Source organism: Cryptosporidium ubiquitum, assembly GCF_001865345.1.
Source record: "Cryptosporidium ubiquitum isolate 39726 chromosome Unknown contig_20, whole genome shotgun sequence".
In the NCBI taxonomy this organism is placed as follows: Eukaryota; Apicomplexa; class Conoidasida; order Eucoccidiorida; family Cryptosporidiidae; genus Cryptosporidium; species Cryptosporidium ubiquitum.
Genome location: NW_021639828.1, coordinates 520,440 through 542,235, shown reverse-complemented (window position 1 = coordinate 542,235; position 21,796 = coordinate 520,440). Strand labels below are relative to the sequence as shown.

The window sequence follows — 21,796 nt, the reverse complement described above, 5'->3', positions numbered from 1 at the left end:
GTATTTTTTTCTTAAATAGTTTTTTTTTTTAATTGAAATTTTGTATAGTATTGATTAAATTACGTAGTTACATGTATTTACATGCACTCTAATTCATAATTAAATACCGGTACATGTCCACATACATACATGCATAAAATAAATGCAATGATAAATTTTACAGTGGGTGAGAGGGGTAAGAGAGGGAAAAAGAAGAATAGCTGCATGTATAAAGCAATAGAATAAAAAGTTTATAAAACGGAGTAATTTAATTTAAATAATGCAATTCAAATAATTTGGTGAGAGTGAATAGGTAATTCATCTTAAAAAGATTTATAATACAAAATTTGTTAAAATTAACAAATCATATAAATACGAGGTGAAAAAAAATTTTAACATTTGAAAAAAAAAGCGAAAAAAATTCTTGTCATATAAGATTGGATATTAATCAACTGATTTTTAACAGAAATAATCAAATATAGAGGAAAAAACTTATTGTCTAATATTTCATACATTAACACAGTTAATATTGTCCATCATAGACAAGAGTGAAAAAAAAGAGGTAATTACACAACTACAAAACACACAATAAAAGACATCTTTTCACAAACAAATCTCACTGTGCAACTATCAACAAAGTCTCTGGTAAAGTGATCAATTTAATTTAAAAAAGAAGTCGAATAAATAATATCTATTCATTTCAATTATTTTTCTCCAAAAGAAAATCATTTCGTTTCTTTTTACTATTATTTCGTTTAAAATATTAATATAAAAGATTACAGGCGGCGAGACAAGACGGGGCTACGTTGTGCGGGTTAATAATTTGGTGGTGAAATAGAAAATATAAATAATTACATGATAATATGAAAGTAATATAAGAGCAAATAAATGAGTATATGGTATAAAAAAATTTGTTAATAAAAAAAAACGACAAATATATATATATATATTCATTATAAATGTAATACATATTATTTGCATATAAACTATATGTATTTACGAATAATAAAACTGGCAATATATCAGTAAATTTAGTACGAAAATCGGACAAATAGTATAATATATGTAACTAATAAAATATATAATATAATATATAATTTATATATATATATATTAAAAATTGTACTTTAAAATATATATATGTAAATAGTATATATTATATTATATTTAATAAAACTGAAATATACAATATAAAGTTCAAATTGAATGGTAAAATTTAATACAAAGCAATAATTGATAAAATAATATCAATATTAAATATTATTATTACTTAATAATACATGAACCAAGATAAAGTTTAATAAAAAACCAAAGGTAAAGTACATATGAAATAGGTTGAAAATAATTAAATAAACGAATAAATAAATAAATATAAATATATATATATATATATATTTATAATTACATTATTTATGAAAATTCCTTTGAAAAAAAAAAATTTGTGATTAAGAAATAGTTACAGTTAAACGACGGAAGAAAAGCAAATCAAAGCATCATCTTCAAATTAAAATTGATGAAAAAATAAATTAATACTGGAGCCACTTATTGTAATTTGTATATAAATGTAAACAATTTAAGGATTGGTTTAAAAAGGAAAAAAACAAGATTCTTTTTTTTTGTAGACTTAAAGACTTTTGGACAAAAATTTTGCTTACATATTTGTATGGAAAAAAATAAATATATAAATATATATATATAAAATATATATTTATATGTACACATTTTAAATAGAAAGCATTCAGAAAATTCAAGTTTATTAAAATAAATGTATATATAAATGTAAAGATACACTGCATATATGCATATTATATATGTATAATATATACATATATATATATATATTTATGTATATATGTATATATGAGATAAACCCGAGTTCAAACTAAATAATAAGCAGAGTTTTATTACAAAAAAAGGAATCAAATTGTGAATAACCGTTAAATTAATGTAAACGATCAAGATTTTTTTTTTTTTTGATTTAAATCGAGAGTTACTAATAATAAAACAGTAAAAAAAAATTTATATACATTGAATTTATGCAATTATACTAAAAAAAATAAGTCATAAAAGGTGATAATTGTGTATGGTTTTAAATAAAATCAAGAGATTTACATCAATAATTTTATATTAAAAATTAATATATTATCAGGTTAATAAAAAAAAAAAAACTAATTCTAAGAAACAGCTATTAATAAGGAGATCTCTTATGTAGATATATTTTCATTTATATATTTAAATATAAGTAAACAAATAAATATAAATATATACAGTTGGAATCTATACATGAGTTTGAAGATACAATTAATTAAAACAAAGTAGTACTGGTATTATGACCGAATAATAATAAAAAGAAATAGAAGAAAATAAGTCAGATAATTCGCCGTAAATAATCCTGAATTCTCCTCTATTATTTTAAACAATAGAGGAAGCCAAAAAAGTGGATAATTTGTTTTCTAAACATTTATATATATTTGAAAAATCAAATCCAAACTCAAACTAAAAACACTTGAGATTATACCAAATTATTATCGATAAAATCTTTATATCCCGAAAATATTGCAAAGAATCATCTCAAATCTACTTTCTGATGCAAAATAGTTAAATATATATAAGAATGCAATGAAATAATTACTGGTTTTTTTTTCGGGAGCAAGATTGTTTATATTCAATAAAAAGTGATAATAATAATAATCTCAGGGCTGTTGAAGCAAAATCACACTGAGTGATTAACCATATTTGTTTGACAAAAATCAAATATTAAAAATAAAGACGAGAGATAAGAGCAACAAAAGAAAAAAGTACCGAGATTAAATATAGATATATTGTATAACTTATTTAATCAGGTTTACTAAGAAGTAACAAAATTTATCTTACAAATACATATATAAATCAACGGTTTTTTACTTCCTCTTAAGAATTCAAACATAAATAAAAAGAAATAATATTGAATAAAGTTACCAAGTGGTTAATTTGGTTTACAATACAATTTTTTTCTACTATTGTCTTGGCTCAACTTTAACTTATTTAACTCAACTCGGACTAAACCAGCTAAGTATAATCTGCATCTAGAAGCCTTGATCTATTTTTATATATAAAATCATAAAAAAGATGATAGATCCTGCATCTGCTTTTTGCATTGGAGTGTATTTTTTGGGGGTTGGAGTGGTTGGATCTGTTTTGTACATTCCTATTAGTTTGATGAGAGCCATTGAATATTATCATTTAAGTAGAGATGGAAAGAACAGAAGAAACAGTCTATTGGATGGAGATTCATTGCTACAAGGTTATGCAAGCAACACTAATAATGGTGGTATGAGTAATGGAAATAATAACTGCAATAATCACTCACTACATGATGATAATTCTAGTTTATTCTTTGAGAGGCCAGAGCTTTTATTAATACACAAAAAAAAGGTACTCAGAGATATATTAAATGATAATAATTACCTAAATAATTTGGTTGAGTTTGATGATAAGAGTGACTATAGTTTTGGATTGTATGAAAGACTTACAACTTATCAGACTTTAACTCATAACAATGTAAGTAATAGGAGTGACTTTGGAGTCTCACGGAAATCTCAAACAAAAAATCGTAATTCTGTTATAAATGGTCAAGGAGGTGGCATTGGTTTTGAGTTTATTAGAGATGTCTTATCTACAACAACCCCTTCAGATAAAGATGAAAATGATGATCAACCAGAGATTGTTATTGATGATGAAAGTGCAATCTTTTCTCTTGAATACTTTAAACATATTGGAATTAAGAAAGAACATGATAATCAGACTAATTATGGTTTGTACGTGTGTTCTTCAACCAACTCTACTTCTTCAATCATTTCTTCTTATGAAACTGGGTGTAGTAGTAATAGTAATTTTACTAATGTAAGAAGGCGCAACTGTATTAGTGATTATCAAACCAAAGAACGTGATTTTTCTGAGTCTAATCTGCTGATGTATGGCCATCAGGGTTTGAAACAAGAAAAGTTCTTATTAGCATCTTTAAATGATGGTAATAATGATAAAATTGAAAAATCTATGATTATTGAAGAGATTTCAGCTGTTCATGACATTTTAACTCTATAAAGGGTATATTACATATTGATGTGTTTAAGATCCAATTATAATGACAAATAAAGGTTAAAAGATTTATTTAATATATCATAAGAAGTGACTTAACAGATTGAGTATACATATATTTTTAGAAGTATTTTTTTCATTAAAAAAAGTACTTTGATAAAAAGTTTGTATACCACTTGCATTCAAAGCGACTTAAATGACCATTATTGACACTGTAATATTACTTATAATGGCTATTACATGATGTCTCTTTTTTTTTAGCAATGTTTATTATCATTGCCATAAATAGTGCTGGTCATAAGTAATACCAGAAGAGATAGGAGAAAGTATAAACTAGAATTAGATGGAAATAATGGTGATAAAACAAAGGGACCTTTATATGGATAAAATAATTGCTTCAGATGTTATGATGTTTTTTAAGCTTTGTCCCTATATTAATATTCATTCATCTAACTATTTAGTTTATATTATTGGTGGGGCAGCTTAATAAATTATGTTTTTTTAATTACAAATTTTTGGAGGTAATGATTTGGATCTAATGAAACTGAAGATAGAAGGGGAAGTAATTGTTACTTAATAAAAGGAGGAATTTGATGGATGGGGGTGATGTTCAATCATAGAATTGCATCATAGTGGTTTTTCCTTTTTAACTTCAGCTAAAATAAAGTATGAGATTTCTCGCGTCATTAAGTATGTCTTCAATGGATGTTTAATAATCTTTCTTTACCTTAAACAACTGACACCGAGGAAATGTATATTATATATATATATATTCTTAATTTGTGTTAGTGATATAGATAATTACTTGGAAGATATTACAAACATACATGTATAAACAAAGAATAAAAACAAAATAATAAACGGATAAAACAACAGATGTATTGTCTTATTTATTATAGAGGAGAAATAAGGGAAATTTTATTGTTAAATTTTGCATCCATACAAAGTGACGTGTATAATATGTATTTGTATTCATGTATTATATATATATATAGAGATATATATATATATAGTTCATGTTTACACATATTATGTGAAATTTGGCTACGAAATTGTGATAACATTTTCTTTTCGTTTCATTTCTTTTGGAATTGGTGTAATACAAAATAATAAAGAATAGATTTGATCGACTTATTATTAAGGTTTTTTTTTTCCACCAGTATATTTCAGAAGCTTTGATATAATCCTAATCTCGCCTATTAGATTATATACACATATATATTTATAAGAATCATTAACTTCTTTTTTTCTTTCTTTACTTAAAAGGAAAAAAAGACATTTTTCATCTGTTAAATATTAATACGAAGAAAGAACTGACGGAAGGATGTGCATTATAAAAAAAGAAATAATAATAAATTTAAAGGATTAAATAGAAATAAGAAATGTTTAAAGAGTGGTCTTATTATTCCGGTTTCGATCACTAGATTAGTGAATAACTAACTAAACTGTATAGATTATCGTCATTAATCACTTATTCCTCTGTATTTGATATTAAATTTTCTATTTAAAAATTTTGTATTTACTCTTATTGTGTGAAAGAATTTCCCGCCATTTTTGGTACCGAAAAGGGGTAAATAGTTTTGGCGGGAGGTTAGATCACAAAAAGAAAATTTTGTGAAAAGCAAACAATATTTTTTTTTCTGTTAATGAAAAAAAAATTGACTTTGGTATAAAGAATTAAATAATAAAAATTTCCTCTAGATTGAATGAATAGCTTTGTTTTGCATTTATATATGTTTGCATGTATGCATGTTTAGACTGGTTTTTTTGGAGGTAATTAAGTGAATCAAGATCTTTTTAGAAAATACAGGAAAAACATAAAAGAAAAAGGAATTAGTAATTAATTTGGGATATCCTGTGTGTATGTATGTATTTATTTATGTATTTATGCATTTATGTATGTATTTATCTATGCATGCATGCATATTTAGATACATAATAAAGGTAAATAAATAAATAGTCAAAAAGAGTGCATCAGAAGGTAATGATCAGAAAAAGAAAAAAAACTCAGACTCCCATAAACAGTGAGAAGTTATTTTTGGCAGAATTGGAGTTAAATATAAAGGAAAATGAATTGAATGATTTAAAAAAAGAAATAAAACAAGATAATGGATATAATGGAGGTATTAATCAACTGGAGGATGGATTTATAAGAAAGTTATTAATAAAACATAATAATAGGTAAGTAACAAAAGGTAAATTAAGGAGTATATTAATTAAATATTTAAAATATGAAGTAAAAGTTGTAGATCGATTTTAAATACTGGTTTATTCGGATTTTTAAAGGAAGAAGAGATAAAAGAGGCATCTTTAGTATGTAAATTATGGTTTGCAGAAGCAAATTCTATTAAAACTTTGCAAGAAAGGTACCCGATTCAGTTAAATAAATTTAGTAAAAGTCAAAGAAAATGGATATGGAAATGTATACTTATTGGAGAAGACAAATATAAATTATGCATAGAAGATGAGAAAAAAATAGAGGAAATTAGAATAAAAAAGAAAAGTAAAGATATTTTCATATCTTTTGAAAGTGAGTTAGATTGCATTCTAAGTAACCATGATGAAATATTAAGAGATATATCCAGAACTTTCCCAAAATTAAAAGAATTCCAAATATATGAAAATCAGAATAAAATGATAGAAATACTTTTTAAGATATCATATGCATTACCAAATGTTGGATACTGTCAAGGAATGAACTATTTAGTAGGAATTTTCTTATATGCATTGGATTTTAATGTTGATCAAGTTTATTCATCAGTGATGTCTATATTAATAAATTGGGAATATCAGGAAATATATAACAAAGGATTAATTAAACTAAAAGAAATGTGTTTTGTATTTAATGAACTTATTAAAGAATATCTTCCAGAAATTTATGATAATATCTTTAGTAAAAAAGAGAATGAAATAGAAATAACACCCGAATTTTTTGCTATACAATGGTTTCTTACATTATTTACTTATGATATAGCTGACACAGAGTATGCTATAAATTCAATATTCATATTAGATAATATAATCATTCATGATCCAAGCAAAAATTTTAATATTACAGTATATAAAATAGCTCTATCTTTACTTTGTATCATATTTAAAGATTACAACTTTAAAAAACTTGATTTAAATACTCATATTCTTGAATATGTAAGAATCAGATCAAAAGAAATTTTAATGAATATTAATGAAATCGATACTTTATTAGATATGTCTCGTGATCTAAAGGTATCGGAATTTATTATACAAAAAATATATATAAAATATAAGAAAAATACGGAATTAAATGATAATTTGAATAAAATTGTTGGTGAATCTGGAGATGATTATAATATCGAGAAAAAAATAATTGAGGGAAACCAAAATGATAATTCAAGTATTAGTAATTATTTAAAATTCTCTGAGTCTTCTTCTCTTTTAAAGAGATATACAGTAATAAATAGATTTGAGGATTTGGATGAGTTCCCTTCTTCATTTCACCCATATTTTAATATTTGATGGAAATTAGATAAATTGGTGCCACCATTTAGTCATTTTATCTAGTATTAATGATGAATCCTGTATATTTTTTGAAATACTTTTAATTTTATTGTCGGTACCCATTAATTGTTCTTTTTGTGTATTTAAATTTAAAAGTACTTGTTGGCTGTATTGGTTAGTTTCTTCTAGTAGCCTTTTACTTTGAAGTAAATAGTAATCTTGGCTTTTTTCTTCCATGATTTGGTGATGATATAGTTTGTTATCTTTTATATTTACTTCTAATGATGAATGAGAAATAACATCTTTAAAAGGTAAATTTGAGGTTTCTTCGGTTTTATCCTCATTTTTAGAATCTTTATTAGGGTCAAAAAAAACTGTAAATTTCGAAAAATCTTCATTAATTTGAGAAAGATTTTCTTTATACTTGAGATAATTTTGGAAATCCTGGTAATTTCTTGTATTTGATTCACTAAAATGGATTTCAAAGTATATAATTTCCAACATTCTCTGTGATGATAATATTAGGGCATAACACTTTGCTTTTTCTTGTTCTGTGTATTTGTTCATCCCTTCTTGAATCCTATTTTTTTCTTTCTTTAACTCCTCAATTAAAGATGACAGTTCTTCGAAATATTTGTTGAGTAATTCATCTTGTAATGAAATCCCCACACACTCCTCTAAGTTTTCTTCTTCTTCTTCTTTTCTTATACTTGGAATAAATGATGGCATTTTTTATTCATTAAATTTAATAGTTATCTTCTTTTTCTCTTTTTATCTACAATACTATTTACAAGGATAAATCCTGTGTGATAGATAGATCTAAGAGAAATAGTAGCGTGGGATTATTTTATATCTTAAATTTAGCTTTATTCAATTTATCCAAGTATTAAACTTATACTATTATTAATTTAATTCCAATTTATATTCAATTCAAAGTAATTTTTTTGCTATTTTTCTCAATACTAATTTATGATAATAAATATAATGCTTGATAATTTTCACACCATAAAATTAGTTTATATTATAAAATACTAAATTATGCAAAAATTAGTTTTCTTTTTTTTTAAAATAAAATTATTAGATTTAAATATTTCTGTAATTTATTAAAAAAAAAAAAAAAGGAATTTATTTTTTAACTTGAAATATAATATTACGTGTTACCGGTATAGAAAAAGTAATAATACTTTTATTGAAAAAAAATTGTGGCGCCATAAGCCATAAATATTAACACGTGGATTGAGTCAAAATTCTAAAGTTGAAAAGTAAAAATCTTAAAGATAAAAAGAAATTGAAAGATTCTTATTACTCTTAGATATCGAATTTTTAAATTTTACACATTATAAACTTAGATTTAATTAAAAAAAAAATGGGAATTTTAATAAAGTATTCAAAGACCACTAATATAGGCAAAGCAATAGCTTTAGTAATAAACTATTTACTTAAACAGAATACTGAGTTAAAAATTGAAGAATCAATTATTGATGGAGATATTAATGAAAGTAATAGTAAAATTGTTTTAATTAAAGACAAAGAAAATTGTAATGATCAATTAGAAAATATTGTAGATATATTAATTCATCTTGGATCTCTTGGAAAAAATCTTCTCGGAAAAGATTCGAGTCTGGTTAATGAATCCAAAGAAATTCTTCAAAAACTTGTTGAAATTAACTTTAAGTTTTCTAAAGGACCAGAAATGTCAGAATTTAATGAAAAGATCAAAGGGAAAAGTTTCTTTTTAGGAAGAAGTTTAACAATTGTAGATCTTGTCATCTATATATCCTTATACTCTTATTTTGAATCGCTCAAAAATGAAGGCCAAGATTATGTACCAGAATATCCTAACTTATCTACGTTTTTTGAACAAATACAAATAGTTACTCAAATTAGGCAATCATGCCCAGAAAATATTATCTATTTAGATTTACCATTCTTTAAGAAGAAACTTGTAAAGAAAGAAAAGAAGAATACTGGAGATAATGGAAATAATAATAATAATAATAATAAGCAAGAAGAAAGACCATTAGATGATCCAACCAGAATTGCTCTTAGAGTTGGTAGAATCCTTTCTGTTGAAAGACATCCAACTGCTGATAAGCTTTATCTTGAAAAGATTGATGTTGGAGAAGAGGAACCACGTACTATTTTATCAGGACTTGTTGGAATTTATGATTTAACTCAAAAAATTAATCAACTTGTTGTAATTGTTTCAAACTTAAAACCAAGAGCAATGAGAGGTATTACTTCTAACGGAATGCTTTTGTGTGCTAGTAGTGCTCTTTCAGAAGAAAGTTCAAATAATAACCAAGAAGAATCACCAAAAAGATTTTGTGAGCCAGTTTCAGTCCCAAAAGACGCTAAAGTTGGAGAACTTATATTCTATAATGATTTTAAAGGAGAACCTGATACTGTTTTAAACACAAAAACTGGCAAAGATCCATTTGTTGCTGTTCAACCACACTATAATGTTAGTGGAGAACTTATTTGCAGATTTAAAGAATCTACAATGATGACTTCTGCAGGTCCTATTTTTGTTGAAAACAAAAGTCTGGCACATGGTAGCCTTAGTTAATATAAAAACTACAAATACCACATGATTAATTGTAATAATGGAAGAATATTTTGATTTAATCTCAAATTAAGTTCTTTTTTTTTTTCTTTTCTTTTTTAATTATCTTTTTTCATCATCTTCAATCTTTAATTCTGTATCATTTCTCAAATATGAAATAAATAAATCCATAATATTCTGATTATCTTCTTTTATTTTTTTACTTATCTCAAGATCATAATATAACTCAAAATAAGCTTTTTTTAAATAATTTCCAATTCTTTTGTATTTATTCATTATTATTAAACCCATTTTTGTACTAAATGATTCATCTTTACCATCTTTTTTAGGGAATATAATAGCAGATTCTCCAATTCTTAATTGTTTACTATTATCAATATTACTATTATTGTTTATATTTAATAATTCAAAATAGTTATTTAAATCAGAATTAACATCTAATAAAAATGGATCCAATATTAATAACTTCTCAATTTTTGGTGATATCCAATGTTCTAATGTCAATAAAATATCCATTATTGAATTATTATTTTGTATAGATAATTTGGGTATCCATTTTGGTCTTGTAATTTCCAAATACTCTATATTAATATAATACTTCCAAAATAGTTTATAGCTGTAATAATCTCTGATAGTCTGACTTATAACTTTGCTATCAAAATAAATAATAAATTTGTTATAATATTTAACTTGTCCTGCAAACCCTTTATCAATTAAATCTATTAACTTGTCTATTATTCCTCCTTCCATCTCTCTCTTTAATAAATTTGTTGATAAACAGAAAATATGTAATATTTTTAATAATCCTTTTGGCTTTACTTCTGGATTAATATAACTAATACTTCCTTTAAGAGTTTTTGATAACTTTGAAAGATGTATAACAAAGTGATTTGTTTCAAATAATCTCTGATTAAATATCTGTAATGGAAAATTCAATAATAAGCTTTCTTTCTCATTATTATTATTTACTCCTTTCTTATCTTGAACTTTATTAGTATCTAAATATTCGTTTAAAGTGAGTAATAAATCATTAATTCCTATTCCAAGATAACCAAAGAAACTATTATATTCAGTTATTGAGTAAATCTTTTGTTTTGGAATTATTTTTTTAGATTCAATCTCAAATTTTGAATTACGAGAAGGTATTATTTGAATCTCTCTTATTTTATTTTTCAAATTCACGCTTTCTGTTTCCATTATATCTATTAATGTAGCCTCAAACTCTCTACCTTTAAGCTCATAAACTAGTAATTCCCCTTTTGCCTTAAAAACATTACCAGGTAATATAAATTGATCATTACCTTGGATATTTCTTGGTTGACGTAATATAGTTTTTAAGTAACTTATACTCCAATCATTATTTCTTTCTATATTAATTTGTAATCTCTTTTCTGTTTGTATATCAAATTTTGCAATTAATTGAGAGTTTAAATAATACAAATCATCTTTACCAACCTTAAATTCACTTGGTTCTCCTTTTGAATACATTAGTTCTTTTAAACTGGTCATTACTTGCGATTTAGATTTATTTTTCTCTATTTTGAGTTTTGGATAATTAAAAACATATCTTCTCCATGTATCAACCAGTACTATTTGATTAATATTCTGATAATTTACCACAGGATTATATACCAGTTTTATATCAACCTCCAGTAACTGATGTAATATATCGAATAACCTCAATATACTATTACTAAAAGTAGTCATTGGATTAACAACAGCTACTACTCCAATCAAAGTATTTGTTTGTGGTTTAGAACTTCCTTTTGTATTAACAGTTGGTAAATGAAGTTTAATCAGTGAATTTGAAGAGCTGAATATATCATCTAATTGTATCAAAGATTCAGACTTGAATAAATTTGAAACATGTAAATGCTCATTAATTAAAATAAACATTTTATTTGGATCCAACTTTGACCACAACATTCTGTATAAAAGATCTTCTTTTTTTCCTGTTCTTTTAAACTCTCCAAGTAAGACCAGCTGCCTCATTCTACTAGTTACTGCAGTTTCCAATAGCTTAAAGTGAACAGAATGAATTGGAGAAGACCAGTAATTTACTTTAACATCTTTTCTCAAATAAACAGGATATGTGTTTGGACAAATTCTCAAATATACTCCATTTAAAACGATTCCCATTGTGAAGGTTTCAAAACAATCCTTTTTTGATAATTGACTATCTTCAAAACTCCCTTTTCCATATCTTTGATCAGACTTTTCTTGATTCAAGTTGTAAGTTGCATATTTTGGAAAACCCTTTAACTTTCCATTACCAACAGAAGAATATGGAAATGAAATGACTTCCTTTTCCTTCCTAGATGAGAACTTACTTATCAATTTCTTTTTTACTCTTTTCCGTGATTCAATTAAATCTATATCTTCAAAATAATCTGTATCCAATTTTCCATTCCCACTTTTTCCAAAAAAGCTCCTTGAAAGTGACTCATAAATATCAATAATTTTTCCTACTAAAGAGTCATTTAAATTTAGATCCTGATTATTAACATTTGTAAAAGTGTCTATATCCAAATATTCATCCATAGTCTCCAAAACTACTCTGACAAACCACTTTATAAATCTCAGCTTATCTAAAATTGGGACAAATTGTGAAAGTTTGTCTTTCTCTTTCTGGGTTTTATTCAAATACAATACATCATCAATACACTTTTCTAAAATGAGTGAGATTTCAGAATTTTCTTCGACTCCATTAGGTGGAATAAACATCAATTTAAACCTCCTATTAAATAATAATTCATTATACTGATTCAAATACATAGATGCTTGGTAAGATAATGTTGAAATCCAATAATCGATCAAATTAGAAAGTCCCAACAACCCCGTTCTAGATGATCTTATTAGTACAATAAATGTAATCCAAGGAGTTGATTGGCTTTTCTTTTCGACATTCTCCATATTATGTTTTAATTCAGGATTTTGATCCCATAATTTGGAATAATCCAAAGCAGATAGATCTTCTAAATCTAATAAAACCCTATCATAATCTTCTTCCAGAATATTAATTTGATAATCACCTGTTTTTGCTTGTTGAAAGTAAGGTTTTGAAGTTTTCTCATTATTTTTTGAATCCTCTTCCATACTTACTACGTCATACTTTTGATGAAGCTTGAAATTAATCTCTTTCTCAATATTTATCCATTCATTTTGTATTCCAATAAATGGCCAGTTTTCAAATTTGATAGACTTGGTAAATGGTGGGAAAACAATTGGTACAGAACTTATTCCAGTGAGTGTGCTATTAAATATATATTGATAAATGTCATCACTACTAGTGATTTGGCCTTCCTTAATACCTTTCATAATCATTCTCTGCTCTTTTTTAGCTATTCCATAAATAACTTCTTCTAATATCAAATCTGTAATTTCCACAAAGTAACCATTAATCAAAGCTCCAGGAGTTGTGAATCCTTTGAGTCTACAATATGATACCACCTTATTGACATAAGAATCATCATTTGGATTGTTAGAATAGATTATCTCCCAAACTTTGCTCAACTCTGCATTAATACTAAAATGAGTAAAGAATTTACTCAAAAACTCTTGAAACTGACTTAGTGTGTAATTCTCTTCTAATAATAATGGTAAATTTTTTGCAATCATTTCAATAAATGCTCTTGCAAGAAACATTCCTTGAATTGTTGAAGAAGAAACTAGGAATCCAAAAACCTCAGAAATTGCCAACTTTATGGCGTATTCTCCTTTTGAACCTTGATCATATTTATCATAGTATTCAAAAATTTTACTTCTGCTATCTTTTAGTTTTCCTTTCTCATTTATCCATTCTGGACAATTTTGAATATTTTCTTCCCCATAATACCTTTTACAAAGTGTTTGATTTCTTTCCTGATTATTTTCCCTTTCTCTTTTATCTTCATATATTTCCCTAAATTTAGCTTGAAAATCTTCATCAGATGTCACATTTTTATACGAAAAGGGTCTTGAATAATCAGGTTTTCTCTCATTTACCCATTCTGGATCTATTAATAACAAATTTAACCTTATTGGCCACTTCTTATTAATAATCTCTATCGTTACTGTAATACATTCTATATCAAATGGATCACATAATATTATTATATCCAATATTGCAGCCTTTACTGGATAAATCCCTACGTTATTTGGGTATTTTTCAAATAATTCTGGTAAACTCCCCAATGGATATAAATACTGCCCAAGAGTGGCTTCTGGTTCTTTCATAATATCGTATATTGCATAATCCTGAACTATTCTTGAATTTCTAATTTGATTTGAAAAGTAAATTCTGTACATTATCCAGGGTGAATACTCGACTTCTTGAAAAACATTTGCTTCAGTGGAGTTATTTGTTTCAACTTCATTCACAATCTCCTTTTGATATAAATTATTTTCAGTTATATTTCTATTAAACCAGACTTTTTCAAAAATACTAGGAGTTTCTCCCCATTGAGAATCTCCAATATTAGTAATATCCTTATAAAAATGACGTGATTTTAATGGAAGAATATTTGCTACTTTCCAGTCGGTTCTTGGAGAACTTCTAACCCATGGAGATGAACTTGACAAAACGTATTCTTTTTTCCCTAACCAATCCATATCATCCATTAAAGTTGGATCCTGCTCTAATTCTTTCTCAAACTCAAGTACTGAATTAAAATCAAGTATTTCTCCTTTCTCTATTAGATTTTTTAAACTCTCATCCCTTATAACATTTTTAAACTTGCTAGAAATTCTCGAATCATTTAAATTTCCATTTATACTTTCCATAAAGAGATTTAGCTCTTCCTTCTCATTTATTCCTGTTATAGACAAAGAATCTATAATAACTGTTTCGTCTAATTTATTTCTCAATAACCTGATTTTTGAAAATATTATACTTTTTAATATTGTAGCTAAATTGAAAAAATTTGTTTCACTTGGAGAGAACAATCTCCCGTTCAATGTAAAGAATGTAGAACCTTCTGAAACACGTTGATGCAATTGACTGTACCCAGATAATGTAGTGTTTTCCCTTACTCCATTGCATAATGCTAACTGATATGTTCCAAAATTCTCTAAATAATGTATTATAGCACCCAATTGATCCTCAAATCTTTTAGATAATGATACTAAATAGGCTCCAATATCTCTCATACACTCAATCGATAATTCTCCATCAGAGTCTAGCACATTCTCCATGTTTATAGCTTTATCACATATTGTTGCCAAATTCTCATACTCTTCATCCTTGTGAGATTTTTCTAATTCCCTATTACACTGAAATAATTGGTACTGATTTTGAAAATCACTATTCACGTTTGAACTCATATCTACTGTCGAATTAGATTCTAATGACATTTTACTTACTGAAACTCCAAATCCTGATAAATACTCATAACTTTCTGTAAAATCCATATGATCACAATGCCTTATTTTTATTTTTACAGTATCTTGATCTTTTAATATATCCCAAACATTCCATAAATTATTAAGTATTTCTCTAGAATTATCGTCTGAAAAATCAATATAGGCATAAATCTCTATTTTTCTCAGTCTATTAACAATTTGATTGTTATTTTCTTCTATATTGATACCAGTATTTTCAAGTATATGTTCTCTCCCTATATCATATCTTGAGAAACTCAAATCATACTTACTAAGACTCTCAAATCCTTTGGATTTCCCTTTTATTACACTATTATATAAATCTTTGGAATCACAAAATGTGTCAATAGTCTCTTCTTGATATACAACAATAAACCAAGTTGCTTTCTTACATATTATTCCAAAAACATTTCTTTGGCTTCTTTCCAATACTCTTATTGACTCAATTCTAGGGGAATAGTATTTATTTATTATCATAGTTTCCATTAACTTAATTCCTAAATTATCATTAACCAATTCACTTGCCAACTTTGTTGTAATCATTCTTTTTTCATCTTGAGGGTTATTTAAATTGACTAAATCCCTAATTAATTCTTCAAATGTTTTTCCTATACCTTGGTAAAACTCTGAAAGAAATTCTACTAAGGACGCTTCTAATGGAATTTGTGGCCATTTACTTTGTAATATCACACCTAAATCATTCCAAGTACTAACTTTATTTTTCTCTCTTATATTAAGCTTTGGACGAAGTATTGGAAATTTCTTATAGTCACATTCTTTATTTCTTGAAAATCCTAATAACTTTCTTAATTTTGATAATTTATTATTATTCCCCAAAATTTCACTCCAAAGTTTCAGTAATTTGTTGTTTCTTTGAAATGAATTGTTATCAAAAATATTTATGGAAATAGATATTAAACAGATTATTATTGGAACCAAAATCCAAAATAACTTAGCTTTAAAAATTTCACTCTTGTTCATTTTTTCTATGCCTTTATCAAAAATTCACTTCCACATTAATTAATTATTTGAATTGAACTAACTTAATTATTTCTTGAATTATTTATTAAAACCTTTATACATTAAAAGTTTTGATGAGTTTTATTAATAAATTATATTAACTAATAAATCCAACTTGATTTTATTTTGATTATTTATTTATTGAAGATTTTATACTATTTATTAATTGATTTCAGGTAAATTAGCTTCAATTTTTTTTCATGTTATCTTCGTGGGGCAACCAGTCAGTATACAATTTGGCTCCTATTTAATTTTTTGTTTTTTTGTATGCATGTGTATTATCTTTATACCGGCATTACTAACATACACGTATTACTAAAATTTCGAATCATTTTACCGCCTTGTCAATTTTACTAATTTTTACATACCGGTATTTACATGCAAAACTAATCAATGTGAAGAAGCAATATTAAGGGTTAGTAACAATAAAATAAGAGCTTCAAGTATAAGAAGAATCTGGAGGATAGTAAAGAAGAATTAATTATAATGAGAAAAATTGTAGTAATAGTAATAACATAATGAATGTAATTTGGCATGATTGATAGCATCTAATAACAATTAGAAGTTAACAAATGAGGAAATAATAGTAATAATAGTGATAGCACTTTTAGTTAGAGGGGAGGTTTTTCCTACCCATTCTCTTCTAGTTCTTTATCACCTTACTCCACCCATCATACCTGGGGGGATACCACCCATTCCTGGCAGAGGACCTTGCATTCTGTCTTCTTCGCTAGACTTGTTTTTAACAGTCTCATCAATGGAAAGAATAGAACATGCAGCTTCTGTCGCACTAGAATAAGCACTGAGCTTATTTACAGCAGGCTCCCAAATAAATGAGTTAAAAGTATCGCAGATTCCTCCATTACTGCAATCTACTCCATAATTTTTGCAATCCTCGGTGTTTTGCGAGTGTTTTTGTCTAAGTCTGTTTAAGATATCGATTGAATCAAACCCAGAGTTAGTAGCTAAAGATCTAGGAATGGCTTCCAAAGCTCTAGCATAAGAATTCATAACTAACTGTTCTTTTCCCAAAACTGTTCTGGCATAATCCCTAATAGTTTTGGAAACTGCCATTTCTATGGCTCCACCACCAGGAACAATGTAAGATGACTTCATTGCTCTTCTTACAATCATTATTGCATCATTTAAGGATCTCTCAGCCTCATCAATAAATTGTTGGGCACCACCACGTAAGATCATTGTGGATGATTTAGTCTTTGCACAATCTCTAAAAATATTGTATCTCTCAGCCCCGATCTGGACCTCTTCAAATTCAGAACATGTACCGAATACACCACTATCTTTGTTTAAGCCATAAACAGTTGTCTGCACAATAGCACCTGTTGCTAAAGCAGTTCTCTTAAGGTCCTGTTCCTCGACTCTTCCAGCACAAAAGATATTTCTGTCAGCAAAATATTGGGTCGCTAAATCTCCTATAGCAAGTCTGCTTAAGACTACATTTACTCCTGAATTAGCAATTAGGTCAAGTTTCTCAAATATAATTTTCCACTCCGCGTCTACAATGCTTTGGTATGCAGAGGGGTCAGAAATCCTTACTTCAGCATTATCTTTCTCAGCCTTTAGTTCAAGTTCAAGATTCAATAGAATGATTTTAGGATTCATAAAGTGTTTTGGTTGTTGTTCAAATCCTGCATAGGAAAATGTTTTCTTGAAAGCTACTCCTTTAACTAAAAAGCTATCTAAAACAGAACCTCCATTAATCTTCTTAATTCCAATAAGGTCCTTATCCATTTCGTTGTCTAAATATGAAACAGCATCCACTACAACTTCAGCGAAGTGAGTCTTATAATTAGCCAACAACTTAGAGTTTAAACTGGTTTCAGCACATCTAATTAACATACTACGTCTCTTTTCTGGAGTCTCTTCATAAAGGCTGATTTTCATGCTATTTACCTTATCTATTGCAATCTGACTTGCTTTTCTAAAACCTGATATTATTACTTGAGGAGACATTCCATCTTCAATAAAGTTCTTTGCTTCCTTTAAAAACTCCCCCGCTAAAATTACCACACTTGTGGTACCATCTCCAACCTCATCATCTTGTGCCTTTGCTATTTCCACCAACAACTTTGCTGCAGGATGTACGATTCCGAGTAAATTCAAGACAGTTGCTCCATCGTTGGTAATTGTAACATCATCTGGAGAATTACTATTATGAATAAGTTTGTCCATTCCATATGGACCCAAAGTTGTCTTGACAATATCAACAATTGCCTGACATGCAGTGATGTTACTTAATATCTGCCCCTTACCTTGTGATGTATCTGAACCTTCTTTTAGAAGAATAATTGGAGCTCTCAACATTTCTTATTCTCAATATTACTTCTCTTACTAATTATTTACTATATACAATACTATTAGAGTTTTATATATTTATATTGTCTTTAATATTAAAACTCAAACTAGCTTTTTCCTTGTAATTTATTGACTTCAATATTAGACTCTAAATATATACTTATATGTACTAATTAGTTTATCAGTATTCTTAATTTTCCCTTAATATAAAAAAAAAAAATAATCAAAAGTAGTATTTTCTAAAAGGTTTAATCTTCCAGAATCTTCCTCGTAAAAGTCTAACTCCGAGAAATCTCCTCTTAAAATCTGGTTCTTGGTAATGATGGCGATTTCTGTATATTTCAGATTTGCAACCTATTGATTATTTAACCAAGGCTTTTTACTTTTATTTTCCCCTCTTCAGTTTTTATTCACTTTTATAACCATAATTTAACTCTTATTTTCGTGGGGTCAAATTATTTTTATATTGATTACATTTTACGTCTCGACATTACTATTTTAATTTCTTCAATTAAAACTTACTTTAGTTAAATAACTAGAGCTGTTTATTTTTATTTAATCAATAGCCCGCCAAAACCAAATAACTACTTGAAATAATATTTAAATTACAGTAATTTAAATTTTTTAAGCGGGTTAATACAATTATTAATAATTTTGATTAGTACCAAATAACATTAAGAAAAAAAAAGTCGAACAGGTTAAAAAAACAGTGTGAAGAATAAAAAAGTTAATTATATGTACATTTATTCGAAATTTAGATATTTAATTCATTGAAGTATTTTTTTTTTTGGTGCTTATTTTAAGTTAAACTAATTATTCCTGGTTATTTGGCAATAATAAGTTTAACATAACTGGCGCCAAATTGTGATATTAATTATTTATTAATGTGAATTATTTTATAAGTAAAAAATAAATGATTTAGAAAAATTGTCTTAATAGTAAAATTAAATATAACTAGTAAATTACGTATGTAATTTATTAATATAATAATAATTTGTCTATTTATTCCGGGTAAAAAGTCTATATAGACAGTTAGTATAGATAGGAAATTAGTAAAATAACAAGAGGGAAAAAGGTGGGGAAAAGAAGTTTAAGAATTGAAATAAGCTTTTATATGGTAGAATATTAATTAAGAAACTTTTCTTTCCAATAATTTAAATTAATATTCATCATTTTGTTCAATTTGAAGGAAAGCCAAACTACTAATCATTAATATTGCTAAGTGGGGAAGAAGTCTTATTAAGAGAAGGTGATAACTTGGATTAATTAAAGATGATGCCAAATCAAGTTTTGGTTGTACAACAACCTTCTCAAAGAGATCAAGGAAGAAAAGCTCAGTTAAGAAATATCCAGGCAGGAAAGACTGTTGCAGATGTTGTCAGAACCACATTGGGTCCGAAAGCTATGTTAAAGATGCTTTTGGATCCTTTGGGTGGAATAGTACTCACAAATGATGGAAACAGCATTTTGAGAGAGGTTGATGTTGCTCATCCCGGAGCAAAGTCTATAATTGAACTATCAAGGGCGATAGATGAAGAAGTAGGAGATGGAACAACAAGTGTTGTTGTTTTAGCAGGAGAGTTTTTGGCATGCGCAGAACCTCTCTTACAAAAGAACATACATCCAACTGTTATAGCAAAGGGTTATTTAAGAGCATTAGATGATTCCATAAAATATATGGAAGAGATGAGCGTCAAATTGGACGTAAACAACAGAGAGTCTCTTGTCAGTGTAGTTGATTCTTGTTTAAAGACTAAATTCTCAGGAAGATGGGGAAATTTAATTAGTTCTATGGCATTAAAGGCGGCAGAGATTGTCTCAATTGTCAATAAAGACTCACCAAAGGAAATTGATATTAAGAGATATGTAAGGATTGAAAAAATTCCAGGAGGTGAAATCGAAGACAGTTATGTTTTAGATGGTGTGATCGTAAACAAAGATGTAGTTCATCCTCGTATGAAAAGATTGATCATTAATCCAAAGGTTTTATTATTAGACTGTACACTTGAGTACAAAAAAGGGGAAAGTCAGACAAATGTAGAAATCACTAAGGAGTCTGACTGGGAAGCTCTATTAAGACAAGAAGAAGAAGAAGTTGAAGCTATGTGTAACGATATCATTGCAACTGGTTGTGATGTTGTGTTTACAGAAAAAGGTGTTTCTGACCTTGCTCAACATTTCCTTGTTAAAGCTGGGATTTCTGTAATTAGAAGGGTTCGAAAGAGCGATAATAATAGGATTGCTAGAGTTACTGGAGCTACTATTGCTAGCAGAACTGAAGAGCTCACACAGAATGACGTTGGTACTTGCTGTGGAAGATTTGAGGTAAAGAAGATTGGAGATGAATATTTCTGTTTCCTAACTGAGTCAAAGAATCCAAAAGCATGCTCAATCCTTTTAAGAGGAGGATCCAAGGACGTCCTAAATGAGCTTGAAAGAAATCTACACGATGCTCTTGCAGTTGCTAGAAATATCCTTCTTGATCCAGCTTTACTCCCCGGAGGAGGTGGCACTGAAATGGCCATTTCTTGTTATTTAAATGAAAAATCGTTTTCTATTGATGATACCCAAGTATGGGCCTACAAAGCTTTCGCCCAAGCTCTGGAAATTATACCAAAAACTCTAGCTCAAAATTGCGGAGCAAATGTAATGAAAACCCTGACCTTATTAAGATCTCACTATCTACCTTCATCACCATCCAAGGGACAAAAGCCAGTTCATGGTATTAATGGATGCACTGGCGCCATTACAGATGTTACTGAACTCGGTATTTGGGATACACTTGCCGTTAAACAACAAGTCTATAAGACTGCTGTAGAAGCCACTCTTATGCTCCTTAGAATAGACGATGTTCTCAGCTCTGTGTCTAAGAAAAGAGATCCAGTCCAAAACAATGTTGAACAAAATCCAAACATGGAGTCATTTGGTGACTCTAGGGACGGTTAATCTTTTATGCCTCTTCTGACACGTACATCCAACTCTCTGAAAACCCGCCATTTCCTG

At 27.4% G+C, this 21,796-nt stretch overlaps 7 protein-coding genes across 7 annotated transcripts; 4 read left to right on the top strand and 3 right to left on the bottom strand.

Moving 5' to 3' along the window:
• Positions 1-3,087: 3,087 nt before the first annotated feature.
• cubi_01551 (uncharacterized protein) lies at positions 3,088-4,062 on the top strand (the record flags this gene model as incomplete). The annotated part of the gene is made up of 1 exon (XM_029018563.1): positions 3,088-4,062. The coding sequence occupies one exon, from the start codon at positions 3,088-3,090 to the stop codon at positions 4,060-4,062; it is 975 nt and encodes a 324-aa protein (XP_028873790.1).
• A 1,978-nt stretch (positions 4,063-6,040) lies between these two features.
• Positions 6,041-7,551, top strand: cubi_01550 (uncharacterized protein; the record flags this gene model as incomplete). The annotated part of the gene is made up of 2 exons (XM_029018562.1): positions 6,041-6,237; positions 6,300-7,551. 2 exons carry the CDS (start codon positions 6,041-6,043, stop codon positions 7,549-7,551), a joined length of 1,449 nt encoding a protein of 482 aa, XP_028873789.1.
• Positions 7,552-7,557: 6 nt separating this feature from the next.
• Positions 7,558-8,262, bottom strand: cubi_01549 (uncharacterized protein; the record flags this gene model as incomplete). Its single annotated transcript, XM_029018561.1, has 1 exon — positions 7,558-8,262. The coding sequence occupies one exon, from the start codon at positions 8,260-8,262 to the stop codon at positions 7,558-7,560; it is 705 nt and encodes a 234-aa protein (XP_028873788.1).
• Positions 8,263-8,899: 637 nt separating this feature from the next.
• On the top strand, positions 8,900-10,102 carry cubi_01548 (tyrosyl-tRNA synthetase; the record flags this gene model as incomplete). Its single annotated transcript, XM_029018560.1, has 1 exon — positions 8,900-10,102. One exon carries the CDS (start codon positions 8,900-8,902, stop codon positions 10,100-10,102), a length of 1,203 nt encoding a protein of 400 aa, XP_028873787.1.
• Positions 10,103-10,201: 99 nt separating this feature from the next.
• cubi_01547 (uncharacterized protein) lies at positions 10,202-16,438 on the bottom strand (the record flags this gene model as incomplete). The annotated part of the gene is made up of 1 exon (XM_029018559.1): positions 10,202-16,438. One exon carries the CDS (start codon positions 16,436-16,438, stop codon positions 10,202-10,204), a length of 6,237 nt encoding a protein of 2,078 aa, XP_028873786.1.
• Positions 16,439-17,131: 693 nt separating this feature from the next.
• On the bottom strand, positions 17,132-18,802 carry cubi_01546 (TCP-1 CPN60 chaperonin T-complex protein subunit 7; the record flags this gene model as incomplete). The annotated part of the gene is made up of 1 exon (XM_029018558.1): positions 17,132-18,802. The coding sequence occupies one exon, from the start codon at positions 18,800-18,802 to the stop codon at positions 17,132-17,134; it is 1,671 nt and encodes a 556-aa protein (XP_028873785.1).
• A 1,263-nt stretch (positions 18,803-20,065) lies between these two features.
• Positions 20,066-21,739, top strand: cubi_01545 (T-complex protein gamma subunit; the record flags this gene model as incomplete). Its single annotated transcript, XM_029018557.1, has 1 exon — positions 20,066-21,739. The coding sequence occupies one exon, from the start codon at positions 20,066-20,068 to the stop codon at positions 21,737-21,739; it is 1,674 nt and encodes a 557-aa protein (XP_028873784.1).
• Between the last annotated feature and the right edge of the window lie 57 nt (positions 21,740-21,796).